The 18,466-nt window shown below is 44.1% G+C and overlaps 1 protein-coding gene across 2 annotated transcripts in view; it reads right to left on the bottom strand.

The window, feature by feature from the left end:
- The window catches only part of REPS2 (RALBP1 associated Eps domain containing 2), a 233,805-nt gene extending 224,138 nt beyond the window's left edge, over positions 1 to 9,667 (bottom strand). The window contains exon 1 of one of the 2 annotated variants that reach the window (XM_029239934.1): positions 9,434 to 9,667. In XM_029239934.1, the coding sequence (XP_029095767.1) occupies positions 9,434 to 9,667 (234 nt within the window). The remainder of the gene's footprint in view (positions 1 to 9,433) is intronic. The other variant, XM_029239935.1, reaches the window with a different exon arrangement.
- Positions 9,668 to 18,466: the final 8,799 nt, after the last annotated feature.

The following is an 18,466-nucleotide window of genomic DNA, read 5'->3' as shown; positions in this document are numbered from 1 at the left end:
ATTCACATCTGCTTTTCCACTTTTTTTCCCGCCTCCTACTAGTTAAGAGGAAAAACAAATTGCCTAAAGACTAAAATTGAAAATAATGCCTAAGAAGATTTGCCAGTCCTACTTGGCATAAGAAAATGAATTATGCATGAAAATGTTTTTTTAAAGACAAAGAAATTTGACATGAGTGGCTGAGCAAAAACATATCTATTCTGACCCCCCAAAGCTAACCAGAATAATTTTCTGCTTCAAAAAACTCTGGAAGCCAAGTGTGGTAGAAAGATCCTAAGGTGACCCCCCTTCCAAAAATTCTCACCTCTTGGTAATCTGTGCTTTTTTATAATCCTCTCCCCTTGAGTGCAGGCAGAACCTGTGACTTGCTTTGAACCAAGAGAATATGGCAAGGTGATGGGATGTCGCTCATCTAAGGCGACTGGAGAAAGTGAATCTCCTGCTGGCCTTAAAGAAGCAAACAGTCATGTTGTGAACTGCCTATGGAGAGGGCCATGTGGCAGGGAACTGCGGGTGGCCTCTAGGAGCTGAGGGCTCCAGTCCTAAAATCACAAGGCACTGAATTCTACCAACAACCATGTGAGCTTAGAAGAGGTCCCCAGATGCAAAGAGGAAGGCCACCTGGCCAATGCCTTGATTTCAGCTTTGTGAAACCCTGAGCTGAAGACCCAGTTAAGCCATAGAAACAATTAGTAACAAATATGTGCTGTATTAAGCTGCAATTTACATTTCTGGAAATTCATTCCAGAGCAATAAATAACTAGTGCAGTAACCAAAAGACGGGGTGACCTACCATCCAAGTTTGCCTAGGACTGTCTTGGTTTGAAAACGGAAAGTACCATGCCCTAAGAAACAACTCAGTTCTGAGCAACCCAGGTTGGTTGGTTGCTGCTATGGTCTGAATACGTATGTCCTCCCAAAATTCCTATGTTGAAATCCTAATGCTCAGTGTGATAGTATTAGAAAGTGGGGCCTTTGGGAAGTGCTTAGGCCATGAGGGTGGAGCCCTCATGAATGGGATTACTGCCTTATAAAAGAGGCTCCAGAGAGATCCCCAGCCTTTCCCACCATGTGAGGACACAGTGAGAAGTAAAGGGCTATGAACCGAGAAGGGAACTCTCACCAGAAGGCAACCACGCTGGCACCTTAGTCTTGGACTTCCAGCCTCAAAAACTGTCAGAAATAATTGTCTGTTGTCTATAAGCCACCCAGTCTGTAGTATTTTGTTATAGCAGCCAGAATGGACTAAGGCAGTCGCCCACTAACAGACGTGTACTGAATAATATAAATACAAAATACTAGACCCTTTCCCTATAGGAAACAAACAGAAAGTTTGAAAAAACCTGGGAAGGAACCAAACCCTCTTTTAAAAGTTACCAATAATTAGCAAAACAACTCAAGGGAATTCCCTGGCGGTCCAGTGGATAGGATTCCAGGCTTCCACTGCCAGGGAAGGGGGGGGGGTGTCAATCCCCAATTGGGAACTAAGATCTCGTAAGCTGTGTGGCACAGCCTTTAAAAAAAAAAACCTCAAGATTTCCTCAAAACCAATTTTCTACACCCTTAAAGTAGAGCATTCCCCAGTTATGTGTGGGAAACTAGGACAATGTTCAAATCCAGCTTGTATTTCTAGTCTTCACGTTGTTTTTCAATCTCCCTATTGGTTGCCCCAGATGATTTATTTTAAATCAGTACTCAAACATCATTACCTTAAAGACTGGCAATGGCTCAATGATATGAAACCATCATTCACTCTTTTTTTTTTTTTTTTTTTTGCGGTACGTGGGCCTCTCACTGTTGTGGTCTCTCCCGTTGCGGAGCACAGGTTCCGGACGCACAGGCTCAGCGGCCATGGCTCACGGGCCCACTTCCCAGACCGGGGCACGAACCCGTGTCCCCCGTATCGGCAGGCAGACTCTTAACCACTGTGCCACCAGGGAAGCCCCCCATCATTCACTCTTGCCATTTAACCATAAGCCACAGGTATTAAACCCATGCATGTTCCCATCCCCTCTGACCATCCCCAGGTTCCCTCCTTAAAGATAAACCCTATGGAATCATATGATGTCTGAGACTTGCTTCAGGATAACAGAGGGGGCAAGGAACAAGGTAGGAATGCAGATGGAATGGAATTGACAGAGTATTGATGGTTGTTGAGCAGGGGTGGCAAGTGCAGAGGAGTTTAATGTATTAGTCTATCTGTTTGCTTGTTTCCAATTTTAAAAAAATTAGAAAAAAGCAAGCCTATGAAACCCTAATCAATTAACTGTCCTGTAACACTATCAAGAATACCAGTGTGCTTTCTCTATCTATGAAGGCATTTTGAATGTTTGTACATGTTTAGAACAGTTCCCTAGTCATGTAACATTCTATATATATATTAAAAAAAATGCCACCTACTTTCCATAAGCATAAAGGTCTCTACAGCCATTGGGACTTCCCTGGTGGCACAGCGGTTAAGCATCTGCCTGCCAATGCAGGGGACACGGGTTCAAGCCCTGATCTGGGAAGATCCCACATGCCGTGGAGCAACTAAGCCCATGTGCCACAACTACTGAGCCTGCGCTCTAGAGCCTGCGAGCCACAACTACTGAAGCCCACGTGCTGCAACTACTGAAGCCTGTGTGCCTAGAGCCCGTGCTCCACAACAAAGAGAAGCCAGCGCAACGAGAAGCCCGCGCACCGCAACAAAGAGTAGCCCCTGCTCGCCGCAACTAGAGAAAGCCCGCGCACAGCAACGAAGACCGAACGCAGCCAAAAATAAATAAAAATAAATTTATTAATAAATAAATAAATGAGGCATTGTAAGAGCAGGTAATGAAGATTTTTTAAAAAGAAACATAAATGAACTACAGCTACCTGTGTCAACAAGGGCGAACCTCAAAAACAAAACAATGAGAGGAAAAGCAAGTTGCGGAAGGTTACAGAGTACTATACTCCTCCTTCTGAGTTGAAAAGCCATACAAAACAATTTATCATTTTAGTGACACATGTGTATATATATACATGTATGTACACACTATATATATACACACACATATAGCTATAATAAAAGTACAAAAACTTTTCAAATCATGCACACCAAATTCAGGACAGTAGTAACCTCTGAGGTGAGCAGGAAGGGGAATGGGACCAGAGAAGGGGTCACAGGAAACTTTCACACTAACTGGGCTGTTTTACTTCTTATGCTGAGTAGTGGGTACACACTTATTGTTGGGTAGTCCTCTAGTTTTACACACCAGAAATTTTTTTTTATAAGGGTTAACAAGGTACTATTATGCAAATGTACTCCTTTTAACCAGACAATGGTATGGCTCTGGAACTTCCTTTATCTGCTGGCATTCATTCTCTTTTACAAAAAAAGAACACTCTTTATCTCAAAAGCACATATTCCAAGTTACCCTTTTAGCATGCTGGCCTCTATCTCCCTAAAGCATATGCTACAAAGGGATATGATATAAAGATGTAAAAAGAGAAAACTGTTTCATTTGCATTAAAAAAATAGTTCTGGCTAATAATCCAACAACTGGAAGAAGTTCACAAGAATTTTGTCTTTTGCCTATAGTTGTTTTTAACGATTAAACAGTTGCGTCAAAGAATTACAAGAAAACCCTTAAATATGAGTTCTTCCCAAAGGTGAGTCCGTGCGCAGGAATTTTTAAAATATCCTCTACTTCTCCTAGCTTTGTTTTACTTCTTTTCCTCAATCAAAGCCACTCAAACAATCAGACATTACTTACTGGCTTTTTTCCCATTCAATGATTTCCCCTGATAATACGAAATCAACAATGTTTCATAACTATTTCCCTTAAAGTCTAAGAGTTAACTGTCAAGTCAGCGAAAGACAAATAATGTATGCATGATCTCACTTTTATGTGGAATTTAAAAACAAACCAACCAACAAAAAACTGGAACTCATAGATACAGAGAACAGATTGGTAGTTGCCAGAGGTGGGGGTGAGTGAAATGGGTGAAGGTGGTCAAAAAGCACAAACTTCCACTTATGGGACCTCCCTGGTGGTCCAGTTAGTAAGACCCCACCCTCCCAATGCAGGGGGCCCGGGTTCGATCCCTGGTCGGAGAACTAGATCCCACATGCATGCCCCAAATAAGAAGTCCACATGCCACAGCTGAAGATGCCGCATGCTGCAACAAAGGATCCTACATGCTGCAATGAAGATCCCGCATGCCGAAACTAAGACCTGGCACAGCCAAAATAAATAAATATTAAAAAAAAAAACTTCCAGTTATAAAATAAGTAAGTCCTGGGGATGTCATGTATAGCATGGTGACTAAAATTGATAATACTGTATTATGTATGTGAAAGATACTGAAAGTAAATCATAAAAGTTCTCATCACAAGAGAGAAATTTTTGTTAACTATGTTTGCTGATGGATATCAGCTAGACTTACTGTGATGATCATTTCACAACACATACAAATATTGAATCATTATGTTATATACCTGAAACTAATACATCATATGTCAATTATATCTCAATAAAAAATATTATCTGAAAACAGTTAACCAAATAAAAATGAAAACTGGGGGCTTCCCTGGTGGCACAGTGGTTGAGAGTCCGCCTGCCGATGCAGGGGACGCGGGTTCGTGCCCCGGTCCGGGAAAATCCCATATGCCACGGAACGACTGGGCCCGTGAGCCATGGCCGCTGAGCCTGCGCGTCCGGAGCCTGTGCTCCTCAAGGGGAGAGGCCGCAGCAGTGAGAGGCCCGAGTACCGCAAAAAAAAAAAAAAAAAAAAGAAAAAAGAAAACTAATTATAATGACTACTTGAAATATGCACAGCATTCTCAAAGACTAAGACACCATCCTGAAAGACAGATATTATAAAGGAGTCTATATAGTTTGTTAATTCATTACATCAAGCAGAAAACTTGCCAGTTTAAGGTAGATACTTTTGTTCTAGCTGTTATATTTTCTTACTCAAGCCCTAAAAAATAAAAACATTTGCACTGCGGGACTTCCTTGGCGGTCCAGTGGTTAGGACTCAGCGCCTTCACTGCCAAGGGCCCGGGTTCGATCCCTGGTCAGGGAACTAAGATCCCACAGGCCCCGTGGCAAGCAAGCAAGAAATAAATAAATAAATAAAACATCTGCTTTGGAATGTAAGCTCTGTGAGGACAGGGGTTTGTGTTTGATTCACAGCTGTAACCTCAGCATCTAGAACAGTGCCTGATGCACAAAAGAAACTCAGATACCTCAAATACACATCCAACCCAAGTCTATGCATTCTAGTAAAATGCTGGCCTTTCAATACCAATGAAATACTTCACAACCTGGGAAACCAATCACTCTAACATCTATAGCTCTTTGTCTTGAAGTATTAAACAAAAACTATTTACCTGTTTCTCAGACATCCATATTTACTTTTTCTAATTTCAGTGTTTTAGTCTAACATTTTTGTACCTAGTACTAGAATCCTATTTTAAAATAAATCACGACTTCCCTGGTGGCACAGTGGTTGGGAATCCGCCTGCCAATGCAGGGGACATGGGTTCGAGCCCTGGTCCGGGAAGATCCCACATGCCGCAGAGCAAATAAGCCCGTGAGCCACAACTACTAAGCCCACGTGCCACAACTAGTGGAGCCCGTGCACCTAGAGCCCATGCTCCACAACAGGAGAAGCCACCGCGATGAGAAGCCCACACACCACAACCAAGAGTAGCCCCACTTCACCGCAACTAGAGAAAGCCCACGCGCAGCAACGAAGACCCAACACAGCCATAAATAAATAAATAAATTTATTTATTTATTACAAAATAATAAAATAAAATACATCAACACCTCTCTATAAAGAGACCAAAACGCCTTTCAAAATAAGCTATTATGATGCACTAAAATATAATCCAAGACAGAAAATAAGCATATGGAAAGATCCTAAACATCATATGTCTCTAGGGAATTGCAAATTACATCAACAAGATACCACTATATACCTATGAGAATGGTGAAAATCTAGAACACTCACAACACCACATGTTGATGAGGATATAGAGCAAGAGGACCTCTCATTCATTCCGGGGGGATTGCAAATGGTACAGCCACTCTGGAAGACAGCTTGGCAGTTTCTTACAAAACTAAACTCACTCCTACCATATGATCCAACAATCACACTTACTGGTATCTACCCAAAGGGGTTGAAAACTTAAATGCACACAGATGCTTACAGCAACTGTATCCATAACTGCCAAAACTTGAAAGCAACCAAAATGTCCTCCAGTATGTGAATGGATAAATTGTGGTACATCCAGACAATGGAATATTATTCAGCACTAACAAGAAATAAGCCATCAAGCTATTAAAAAACATGGAGGAATCTTAAGTGCATACTACTAAATGAAAGAAGCCAATCTGAAAAGATTACATACTGTGTGATTCCAACTATACGACATTTTGGGAAAAGGCAAAACTCTGGAAACAGTAAAAAAGATCAGTGGTTGCCAGGGTTTGGGAGTAAGAACAAGGGATGAATAAGTAGGGCACAGAGGATTTTTAGGGCAGTGAAACTACTCTGTATGATACTACAATGATGGATACATGTCATTATACATTTGTCCAAAACCAAAGAATGTACATCACCAAGAATAAACCATAATGTAAACTATGGACTCTGGGTGATTACGATATACCAATGCAGGTTCACCAATTGTAAAAAATGTACCCCTCTGGTGGGGTGTTGATAATGGGGGAGGCTGGGCATGTGTGGGGCAGGGTGTATATGGGAACTCTGTGTACCTTCCCCTCAATTTTGCTGTGAACCTAAAACTGCTCTGAAAAGATAAAGTCTATTAAAAATATATATATATGTATTTCAACTGAAAACAAAAATCCCTAAGATAACTCACTTCCATAACAAAGTAATAGGTATAGTGGTTTATTTTTATTCCAAGGAGGAGACAAAGTAAAGTATTTTTATAGAACATTTGCTTCAGGTAAGATTTTCAACCTTCCTGGAACATTATGGTAATCTTAACTGTATGCTTATTAAAAAGAAAAAAAATCTGTTACCATAGAAACTACCAGGGCTAGTTAATGACTCCATGACTTGGGCAGTTATACCTGTTGGGTCACTTAATTAAACTTACAGGTTCCTGTTTAACAGAGAAAGGCTAAAAACATCTACATCTGTTTAAAGAAAGGCTAAAACACTCATGGGGTAGTGCAAATCAGGATAAATGGAGTGCACATGTGTACTGGAAGCACACACACCCAGACACACCACACCACACACCACCAAAGTGGTCAGTAAAAATTAGGTGGCTGCCGGCTGCTGGCTTTGGTTTGAATCTCTTCTGATTACATTTCTCTGTCCAGGATGCCTTTGATGTTCATGTTCACCTGTACGAAGAATACTGGGTTACTGCATTGCGTTAAGTTAATGGGGAAGGATATATTTTGTTTTGCTGGGCTGAATAAGGGAGCTTTAAAGCTCTGAGAGATTTACTACAAGCAATGTTCTAGGGATGTCCCCTTTTGCCAGCATCTTTTGCAAGCAGGTTTCGACTAGACATCAAGAATATAATCTCATCCATACAATGGCACTGTGCCTTGAGTTCTTTTTAAATCTTAAACACCTCAAGAGAGCATAAGTTCTAACACCAGGAAAGCCCCCTCCCCAAGTCCTTAGGAGAAGTCAACCAACATAATTCATATTTAATATGCCCACCATCTCTTATCACACTCCATATATTACTGACAACAAAATAAGCCTTAACAGGTGCCCAGCTGTCACTTACTTGCTGTGTGGCCTCAGTCACTTACTCCTCTTTCAGTTGAGAAACAGCAACAGCATTTAATAAATTTATTATGCTTGGGAGTATTCTGAGGGCCTCATGTAATAGCTGTGGTTTGTGTTTTAAAATATTGACTTTTCCTCTACCTGGTCTAGCTTAACTGCTCAACAACAGAGGCTGAACTGTCTCCATAGCAAGGACTTCTTAAGGGACAAACAGCCATGTTAAGGTCTGTGAATACTAATTATATTTTCAGAAATCTTGAATTCTGAAAAGTGAGAGATTACAGGGTGGCTAAAGTTATGCTCACAAACAGACAGAGTGTATGCATGCCCCAGAAGTATAAAATGCAGTCAAGTGATTAAAAAAAGTCTACACACACAATGATATTATAAGTGAACCATAAAACCTCAATACTCCTTTGGAACTGGATTTTAAAATACCACTCCCCACTTGAAATATACAACTGATGTTAACGTTCATACTGACTCCAGCTTTTAAGAAAAGGTTCATTTCACATTTGGGGCCTGATATTAAGAATCACCAGGCTTCCCTGGTAGTTCAGTAGTTAAGAATCCCCCTGCCAATGCAAGGGACACAGGTTCGAGCCCTGGTCCGGGAAGATCCCACATGCCGCGCAGCAACTAAGCCCGTGCGCCACAACTACTGAGCCTGTGCTCTACAGCCCGTGAGCCACAACTACTAAGCCCATGCTCCACAATTACTGAAGCCCGAGTGCCTAGAGCCGATGCTCTGCAACGAAGAGTAGCCCCAGCTCACAGCAACTACAGAAAGCCCGCATGCAGCAACGAAGACCCAATGCACCCAAAAATAATTTTTTTTAATAGTCATTAATTCTAAAAAAAAAAAAGAAAAGGAAAGCACAAAACAAAAACAGTATCTACTGCGCATCATCCGCCTCCTTTTTCAGGTACGGAGCAGCCAAAAGGATGTAGCTATGACACAATTACTTTGTAATTCTATTTCAAGTCCAAATAATGATAAGATGGGAAACTACAACTGTCCCCCACGGTGGACGTCTGGGGTCACCTCTAGCCCTAAATAGGGAGCTTGTCTCTGCCTTGACAGACGTCCTCTTGCAGCCCTGTGTCCCTGTTCTGCAATTTGTCATTAGGCTTTCCAGTTTAATGCTAATATGCAGAAATATGTTACCGGGCAAATATATATAGTAGATACGTATATATTACAAGTAGTATATAAAGCGGACAACATTCAGTGGTGGGCCCCCGGCCCTACAGACAAACACACACCCTTCAAGTTCCAATCCTGCAAGCGCCCACCCACCCAGGAGAGGGAAGGACAGGAGCCTCGAGCAGAGGTTAAACCAGACATCAGCCAAAACAAACACCACTTCCAGAACAAGGCAAACTTTGGGTCTGGGCGGCTGCAGAGCCCCAGAAACGGCCGGGGAGGGGAGGGAGTGTCCGTCAGCCTCAGGGGAGGAAGATGAGGAGCGCACCCAGCATTGCTGAGCTGCGGAGGAGGCTGGTGTCCCCTGGGAGACAAGGGCGTCGCCGCCATTCCCGGCTGCGAAGCCCCTCTCCGCAACCTGGCCAAGGCCTCCGGGTGCCTGTCGGCAGCCGTGTCGCCCCACCCCGCCCCCCTGACCCGTAGAAATGGTCCCCACAGACCCACAGGGGCAGGGGCGCGGGGACCTACCTGGTGCAGCGTCTCGGCGGGCAGCTGCGACGCCCGGAACAGGTCGGCCACGGGGCCCGAGGCTGCGGTGGACGCGCCGGGGGCGGCCCTGGCGGCCTCAGGGGGCCCGGACCCGGGGCCCCCGCCTGCGGCGCCGGCGCAGCGCGCGAAGAGCTCAGAGTAGCACTGCTGCTCGCCCTCGCTCAGCAGCAGTGGCGGTCCAGAGCCGCTACCCCCGCTTGCTGCCGCCTCCATGGAGCCTGAAAGGGGGCCCAGCGGAGCACCGTCCCCGGTTGAGGCGCCGCCGCCTTCACCACAGCCTCCGCCGCTTCAGCCTCGGCCTTGGCCGCCGCCGCCCCGACGCCCCGCAGCTGCCGCGCGGCCGCTTCCTCCCGGCGCGCGCCGGCCCCGCCCCCGGACTTGAATGTTGTGCCTCCGCCGCGCGGCACATGGAGACAGGCGCGGCACGGCCCAATCACGGCCTGGGATCGCACCCCGGCCCCGCCCCGCCCCGCCCCGCCCCGCCCCGTGCACGCCGGACCAGGTAAGTAACTCCGCGCGCCTCCCGCCTTACGGACGGTCACCTGCTCAGCCCTCGCTGCAGAGTCTAGAGAGCAGGAGCCAGCGCTGTTCCGCGTACACCCTGCGCGAGAGGGGCATCTTTGGCCCTTCTCCCTGGCCGGGAAGGGGAACATCTAGACCCATCTGGAGAATGGTGCTTTTCATGGGGCGGGAAAGGCTGTGGTGTTTTCTCCCTAGGACGCTGGAGCAAGTGTAGTGCCCACGACACGCCGTGCCCTTCCCAGAAAGGGACGAGGCATGGGAAATTAGGCTTCGCTTTTTCCATGACAGTACCCCTTATGTCCTGAAAAGCTGGAGGGCAGAGATCTCCATACGAACCAGGGTCCCATTGACTCCTATAGTGTTCTAGGTGGCGACGGGGTTAGGCCACTTTCTCAGGCAAGGCTCAAACCTGGAGTTGAGCCTTAAAAAGGAACAACATCGGTTAGTGTTAAATACTAGAGTAATAGGAGTGAAAAGGGCCCTGGGAAGAATTGCATGTGTATATGCATTAAGCCTGGCTGGGAAACACTAACCCAAGCGAAAAAAATCAGTCCAGGGTTAAACACTAAACACTGGATAGATAGATAGATAGATAGATAGATAGATAGATAGATAGATAGATAGAGATATATCATTCACCCCAAATAGTGTTATTTTAATTAAAAACAAAACAAAAACCATCTCAGGAAATAGCACTGATGATAACAAATATACTTTGGTATTTTGATCAACTAAAATAAGGACCAAGGACAGGAAGAGAGGAAAAGAAAAAGGAAGGTAAAGACGGGGGGAAAGGGGAAAAGTGAAGAGAGATACATAAGAAGAAAAAAGAAAAATTATGTCAATTCATAATTGATAGCCAAAGTAATATTTCCCATTTGGAATCTGTAAAAAATGAAATAGAGAAAGAGGATCCCCCAAATCACTAAGATTTCCTTATACCATTTTTTGCTTCAGACCTGCCAGGAGAGAATTAAGACAGCGGTAGGTTTGGAGAGAAGAGTACCAAAAGAATAGGTAAGTTAAGACTAACTTAGTTGGGGAATTTCTGCTTCAAAATCCCACCACCATATTGTATTTTCCACAACTGTAAAACCTTCTCAGGAAAACTGGAAGCCAAGCGATCATGTTTATTCTTTTCCTACCTTTCCCTTTGTGGTCAGACTTCCCTGAGAATGGCCCACCATTCTAACAAAGGTGAGAAAGGGACCCATGCCCCGTGATAAACGCCAAACCCCACTTTTCCCTGTGACTCCTGCAAAAAGAAATGTGAGATATAACAATCCCTAACATTCATATAGTTCATACTACGATGTCTATTTAAGCCTCATAGTACCTCTCTGAGGTAGGCTGGTTTCCCATTTTAATCTCCATTTTGCAGATGAGAAAATGGATGCAAAGATGGTGTGATTTGCCCAGCTGAATACTAGATTCCGAGCTGATCTTTGTTACTCAAGTCAGTTTAATAAATTTGACAGATACTTATTAAGCACTGCAGAGATGGGTAGGAGGTCTCACAGCTGTGCCTATCAATCCATCAGTCAACCCTTACGGGTAGATGAAGAAGTATTAACTCTCTTCCTACTAGAGTACTGTGAGAGATTTAAAAAAAAAAAAAAAAAGACGTGTTGCCACCTCACTGGGAAAGACAAAACTAACACAACAAATAAAAACAAACAATAAAAGACAATATATAATTAAGTGCTAAACTGTGTACCCCAGGCTAAGTGCTGTGGGAGTTTAGAGAAAAGAGAAAATCTATGAGCCAGAGCTCAACCAGGAAGGCTTGACGGAGGGGGCTCAAGATGGTTGTTGACTAATGGCTGGGTTGGGGAGGTGAAAGGACAGGAGAGGGAGGAGTCCCAAAGACTTGGCGCCCAGGAAGTGAGGAGTGAGAAATGCAGGTGGGGCCAGGAGGGAGGGGCAGCCTCTGATGCGCTGTGACAAGCCCGAAGGAAGCTGCTCCATGAAGGACGAGAGGCACAGCCAGAAGTGACCCAACAGCAGCAACGTTTTAACCCAGGACACAGGAGGAAAAAATGGCATTTTTTAAATGTTTTAGTATCTAAGGAATGCCAAGTACTGGTCTTTATTTCTACAACAGTTTTCTGAATAGAAGAAATAGTTATCAAACTGCAGAATAAACACAGATAAGAATGTAGAAACGAGAAACACTGATAGCCCTTTAAGGCTGAAGGTAAACAAGAACATTTTAGAAGAGAATTTCTTTATCCTTTTTGCAGTTCTAAACCTACACACTAGGACTTCCCTGGTGGTCCAGTGGGTAAGACTCCATGCTCCCGATGCAGGGGGCTGGGTTCTATCCCTCATAGGGAGAATTCTATTTGGCTTCTCTGAGCTTCAGAATTGGCATGAGTGATACTGAGATACTTTAGATTATATCTCAAAGATTGGTGAACTTTAAAAAGTACTTATTGAGGGACTGACCAATGTAAACACTAAACAATCACTTGTTCGGCTGATTTTAACTTTCTTTTTTTCTAGAAGTGAAGAAAGGTAGATCTTTTTTTTTTTTAACATCTTTATTGGAGTAGAAAGGTAGATCTTTAACAGTGTTAGAGGGAATCCTATTCCCCTGGCCTCATTTTATTGTGAGAAAATTTCCTGTCTACTCCCCAGGAGGGAATATGGATGAAGTAACATTGGTGCTTCTCCCAGCTCCTCTCATTTACTCTTCTCCAAGGAAGAAGTGATGGAGGGAGAAGAAACTGATCATTCCCGGTTCCAGCATTGTCTCTATCTTTTTCTGTCTCTGTCCGTGTGTGTGCGAGTGTGTGTGTGTGTGTGTGTATCTCTGTCCTTCTCTTGCTATCTCTCTTGCTCTTTCAAGCTCTCTCTCAAGCTCTCTCCACCACCACCACCACCCCTGAATTGTGCTGCCCTCAGAGGAGACGCCACTCTACCCCTGATTCCACATGGCAAGCACACCTATTGGGGGCCACTCACTGTTCTCACTTGAAAGACTTGATGGGAAAAGATAGCATCTTCCTTGCAACTTGCAAGGAGAGGGTCTGTTGTGTAGACACTCTGACGCAGGGAAGAAAGGGGGTAGGGAGAGTAAGAAGAAGCCTGATTGTGGCCACAAACCCAATCGGAATCTCCAGTCCAACTCCAGCAACAATGAAGCTGATGTTGGCCACATGAACCTTACCTAATTCTTTCTACAATCCAAGAGAAAGAGAGGGGTTTGAGTACTAATGATGATGGAATCTTACAAGTAACTGTCTCCCATAAAAAAATTTTGAATATCTGTGAAATTATATCCTCTACACACCCGTGTGTGTGTGTGTCTGTGTGTGATAATTTGCCCGCTTCCTTCCTATACCAACTCCATCCTCTGAAACAAAACTTGACACATTGAGAAGGTGGCTCTTCTCAAGCAACAAACAGCTTGTTCTCAGCAGCCCGGCTGGCCTCTTATGTGAGGTATCAGACAGTTCACCTTTCTCCATGGAATGAAGCTTTTGGTAGCCCTGGGAATGGCCGAATAGCTGAGCAGAAATGTTAAAAAACTGTGCACTGGGAAAGTCCAACAGTTATGTCACACAAACTGGAGCCAACAGTTCTCACTCCTTGTTAACAATAGCAAGCTGTCTAACCTTGGGAAAGCAGCTTCCTGCTTTGTTTCCATGAACAGGATTTTGGATAATTATCTTAGCCATATATTTTCACGGTGTTTTTTTTTAATCACCCATAATACTCAGACTTTTGGAGAATTTTTCTATGTTTTAAAGGAATAAGAAAAAAATTCTTACTTTAGTTATCCAGCACTTCCGTCATCACAGATTTGAGCTAGGATTATTATTGATAATAAATTGATAGAATTCTGAAAATCAAATTTTCAGAAGCTATTCATGTTTCTTAAAAATGGAAGATTTAGGACTTCCCTGGTGGTCCAGTGGTTAAGACTCCACGCTCCCAGTGCAGGGGGCTCGGGTTCAATCCCTGGTAAGGGAACTAGATCCTGCATGCCATAACTAAGAGCCCGCATGCTACAACTAAAAGATCCTGCATGCCGCAACTAAAAACAGATCCCGTGTACCACAACTAAGACCCGGCGCAGCCAAATAAATAAATATATTTTTTTAAATGAAGGGTTTGTGGGAATTCCCTGGCGGTCTAGTGGTTAGGGCTCCACGCTTCCACTGCAGGGGGCACAAGTTCAACCCCTGGTCAGGGAACTAAGATCCTGCGTGCCGCGTGGCCAAAAAAAAAACAAAACAGAAGGTTCACTAGATGAGTCGGGGTAGGCTAAATACTGAAACAACCTGGAAAATCTTAGTGGGTTAACATAATCATGTTTTGTTTCTTGCTCGTGCCACAGTCCAACAAGGGTTGGTGGAGGCAGGGTGGATCACTTCGTGTTCATCAGGGACACTATCTGGTAGCTCCTCCATCCCCTGGGAACTCAAAGTCTGCCACTAGATGCTCTGCATCTGGCAGAAATAAAAATAAAGGGAGGGGGAGCTCAGCAGAGCTAGAGAAAGAGAGCATGGAAGGCTGCTTGCCAAGGGGGTTTTAGGGGCCAGGGCCAGAGGTGGCACAAATCCCTTCTCCCTGCTTTCTATTGGTTAGAGCTGAGTCACGTGGCTGTACCGAACTGCAAGGGAGTCTGGGGAACGTAGTCAAGCTGTGTACCCAGGAAGAAGAAACGGGTTTGGGGAACATCTAGCCAGACTGACACGATTGTCACGTAAAAATTTCAAACCTGTTGTAGAAACTGTAGGTTCACTGCCAAGATTCCTGTCACCAGGCAATGCACCCATCCGTGAGTGGTGTCTGCTAATGGCTCAGAGCTGCTCCCTTCTTTGGAGACTTGTCCTCAGACAAGCTGTTTCAGGGAAGTTACACCTCCACACCCCGCACTGAGCAGCCCACAGCCAATGGCTGACTACTGTGAAGTATAAAAAGCCAGTCCCTTGCCTCAAGGGGAGACCAACTCTGGTACAAATCATGCTCCAGAGAGCCCCGTGGGATCAGGCAGAGGTAAGTCTCCAGCTGAGACCACTTCCTTGCTTAGAGCCTTCTTCAGCCCCACCCTCCTTCCTTCACTCCCCTTCTCCCTCAGTGAAGCACTTACACAAGAATCCTCATTTCAGTCTCTGCTCCCAGAGAACCTAACCTGAGCCGGGATTTTATGTCAGAAAGTAATACTACTCACATCTCATAGAAAAAGAAAAAGTCGATCTGTAAATATTTAAGTGCTCTCAGTAGAGTATATGTAGTCCTATACTCAATAAAGACTGCTTTCCCAGCGCTGCAAACAGAGTCCTTTTTTGGTGAATATAGATTGTGGCCTCATTCTTCATTTTTGTTTCCTACCCATTCTACTTTGACCAAGTCACTGTGGCCACTGGGGCATCTAGGATCTGAGTATCAGCTTTGCCAGGCCAGAAATGTGTTTATTACATCTTTGGAAGTATCACAACCCATAGGAGAGTACAGGTATAAATCATGAGTCCAGTTAACTGGTTTACGTCCATAGTGATATCTGTTCTGTGACCCATAAGTTTCATGTACATAGGATTCCCCTTCCAGGTGCATAAGTTCTCTCTGAAGATAAAAAAAAAAAAAAAAACAAAACTACTTCTCAAATATAGAACCATAGGAACAAAGGAATTAAATAAGGACAATGAACTTGAAACACCCTTTTTCACAGTCAAGGATGTTTCCAAACGGTGTTTTGAAGACCAAGAGCACATCTTAATCGTCTCATGCCAAATAAATGACATTTAAATCAAGAGGAATCAGAATTACCCGGAAAGTTCTAGAAACACAATGGCAATGTATCCTTCCAAGATTTCTTCTTATCAGAAGCTTATGTTTGCCTTTGCCACTAAATCCCCTCCTAGTTTAAACCTACTGTCACAACATAACTTCATTCTCAACTTTATGTCTCTTTTTACATTTTTACTCATTTTGTTCATTCTCTTGTCTTAAGAGTTCCAGCCAGTCACTAAAACTTAAATTTTAGTTTAGCTGTTTCCTGATGACTTCTGAGCAATTACCGTAATCTCAATAATAGCTTCCAAAATGACAATGTAGATTTTGTTGTGTCTTGGAAATGCTCCTCTCATTTACAGATTACACCAGAATCTTGTAGAAAGTATTGATTTTACATTTATGCAGCTGTCCAGGCAGCATGATTACAAGGTGCTTAAGATACGGAATTGTATTAATAATCTATTGCTGTATAACAACAAAGATTTAATTATCTCACAGTTCTGAGAGTCAGAAATTCAGGAGTGACTTAGCTGAGTAGTTCTGACTCAGGGTGTGTCAGAGGTTGCAAGGAAGCTATCAGCCAGGGCTGCAGTCATCTGAAGGCTGGACTGGGACTGGAAGATCCATTTCCAAGATGGCACACTCACAAGACTGTTGACAAGAGGTCTCAGTTCCTTCTTATGTGGGCCTCTCCACAAGGCTGTCTGAGTGGCTTCTGGACACAGCAGCTGCCTTCCTCCAGAGCCAGTGATCTAAGACCGAGTGCTTCTGCAGGCACACTGTCTTTTATGACCTAGTCTCAAAAGAGACATGCCACTTCTGCCATATTCTATTTGTTAGAAATAAATCACTGGGGAATTCCCTGGTGGTCCAGTGGTTAGGACTCGACATTTTCACTGCAGGGGGCACAGGTTTGATCCCTGGTCGGGAACTAAGGGAACTAAGATCCCAAATGCTGCCAAAAAAAAAAAAAAAAAAAAAAGATACCAAGTCCAGCTCTTGAAAATATGTCAAAGAATTTATGGATATAGGGCTTCCCTGGTGGCACAGTGGTTGAGAGTCCGCCTGCCAATGCAGGGGACGTGGGTTCGTGCCCTGGTTCGGGAAGATCCCACATGCCACGGAGCGGCTGGGTCTGTGAGCCGTGGCCGCTGAGCCTGTGCATCTGGAGCCTGTGCTCCGCAACGGGAGAGGCCGCGACAGTGAGAGGCCCACGTACCGCAAAAAAACAAAACAAAACAAAAAAGAATTTATGGACACGTTTTAAACAAATGCACAACTCTTTTTTTATAATTTTTTTAATTTTATTATTATTTATTTTATTTATTTATTTTTGGCTGTGTTGGGTCTTTGTTGCTGTGCGCGGGCTTTCTCTAGTTGCAGTGAGCAGGAGCTACTCTTCATTGCGGTGTGCGGGCTTCTCATTGCGGTGGCTTCTCTTTGTTGCAGAGCACAGGCTCTAGGTGCCGGGCTTCAGGAGTTGTGGCTCGGGCTCTGGAGTGCAGGCTCAGTAGTTGTGGCGCACGGGCTTAGTTGCTCTGCGGCATGTGAGATCTTCCCGGATCAGGGCTCGAACACGTGTCCCCTGCACTAGCAGGCAGATTCGTAACCACTCTGCCACCAGGGAAGCCCCCCCAAATGCACAACTCTTCACAGTACGGGTTCTGAACTACAATCATGTTCTTCAGAGTCCCTCTCAAATTTGCAAAGTGCTTTTTAATATGGTTTTGAGTTCAAATTGATGCCAATCTATTTATAATCTTACAACGAGGACAGGATTTTTTAAATTCACAGGCATTATTTTACTTTCTTAACTTTTTGTGGCAGTAATTTCAGATTCACAGAAAATTGCAAAAATAGTACAAAGAATTACTGTGTACATTTCACCCACATTCCCCAAATGTTTCATTTGCTTTATTCCCTTTCTCTCTCTTTCTATGTATTTTTCTGAATCATCTGAGAATAAGTTGTAGACATAACGTCCCTTTACCCTGAATACTTCAGGGTACATTTCCTAAAAACAATGGTACTCTCTTGTATAACCAATGTACAGTTACCAAAATCAGGAAATCAAATATCATCTAATCTATAAACTTTATTCACTTGTCACCAATTGTCCCACTAACGTCCTTTTTTTTTTTTTTTTTTTCCTTTTTGGCCATGCCACATGCAGAATCTTTGTTCCCCGACCAGGATGGAAACCTGGGCCCCTGGCAGTGAAAGCGCCAAGTGCTAACCACTGGACCACCAAGGAATTCCCCACTAATGTCCTTTAAAGGGGAAAAAAACTTTTTTCCTCATCCAGGATCCAGTCCAAGGTCACATATTGCATGTAATTGTCACATCTCTTTAGTCTCCTTTCATCAGAGTAATTTCTGTCTTTTTTTTTTTTTTTTGGCTGCATTGGGTCTTCGTTGCTGCACGTGGGCTTTCTCTAGTTGTGGCGAGTGGGGACTACTCTCCATTGAGGTGCGCGGGCTTCTCACTGTGGTGGCTTCTCTTGCTGCAGAGCACAGGCTCTAGGCACGCAGGCTTCAGTAGTTGTCGCACGCGGACTCAGTAGTTGTGGCTTGCAGGCTCTAGAGCGTAGGCTCAGTAGTTGTGGTGTACGGGCTTAGTTGCTCCTCAGCGTGTGGGATCTTCCCGGACCAGGGCTCGAACCCGTGTCCCCTGCATTGGTAGGCAGACTCCCAACCGCTGGCCATAAGGGAAGTCCCGCAATTTCTGTCTTTCTTTGTCTTTCAT

The sequence above is a fragment of the Monodon monoceros genome, unplaced genomic scaffold (genome assembly GCF_005190385.1).
Source record: "Monodon monoceros isolate NGI ecotype Baffin Bay Population unplaced genomic scaffold, NGI_Narwhal_1 Super_Scaffold_22, whole genome shotgun sequence".
Classification (NCBI taxonomy): Eukaryota; Metazoa; Chordata; class Mammalia; order Artiodactyla; family Monodontidae; genus Monodon; species Monodon monoceros.
Note: the sequence above shows the minus strand (reverse complement) of the source record. Positions and strands in the feature narration are given on the sequence as shown.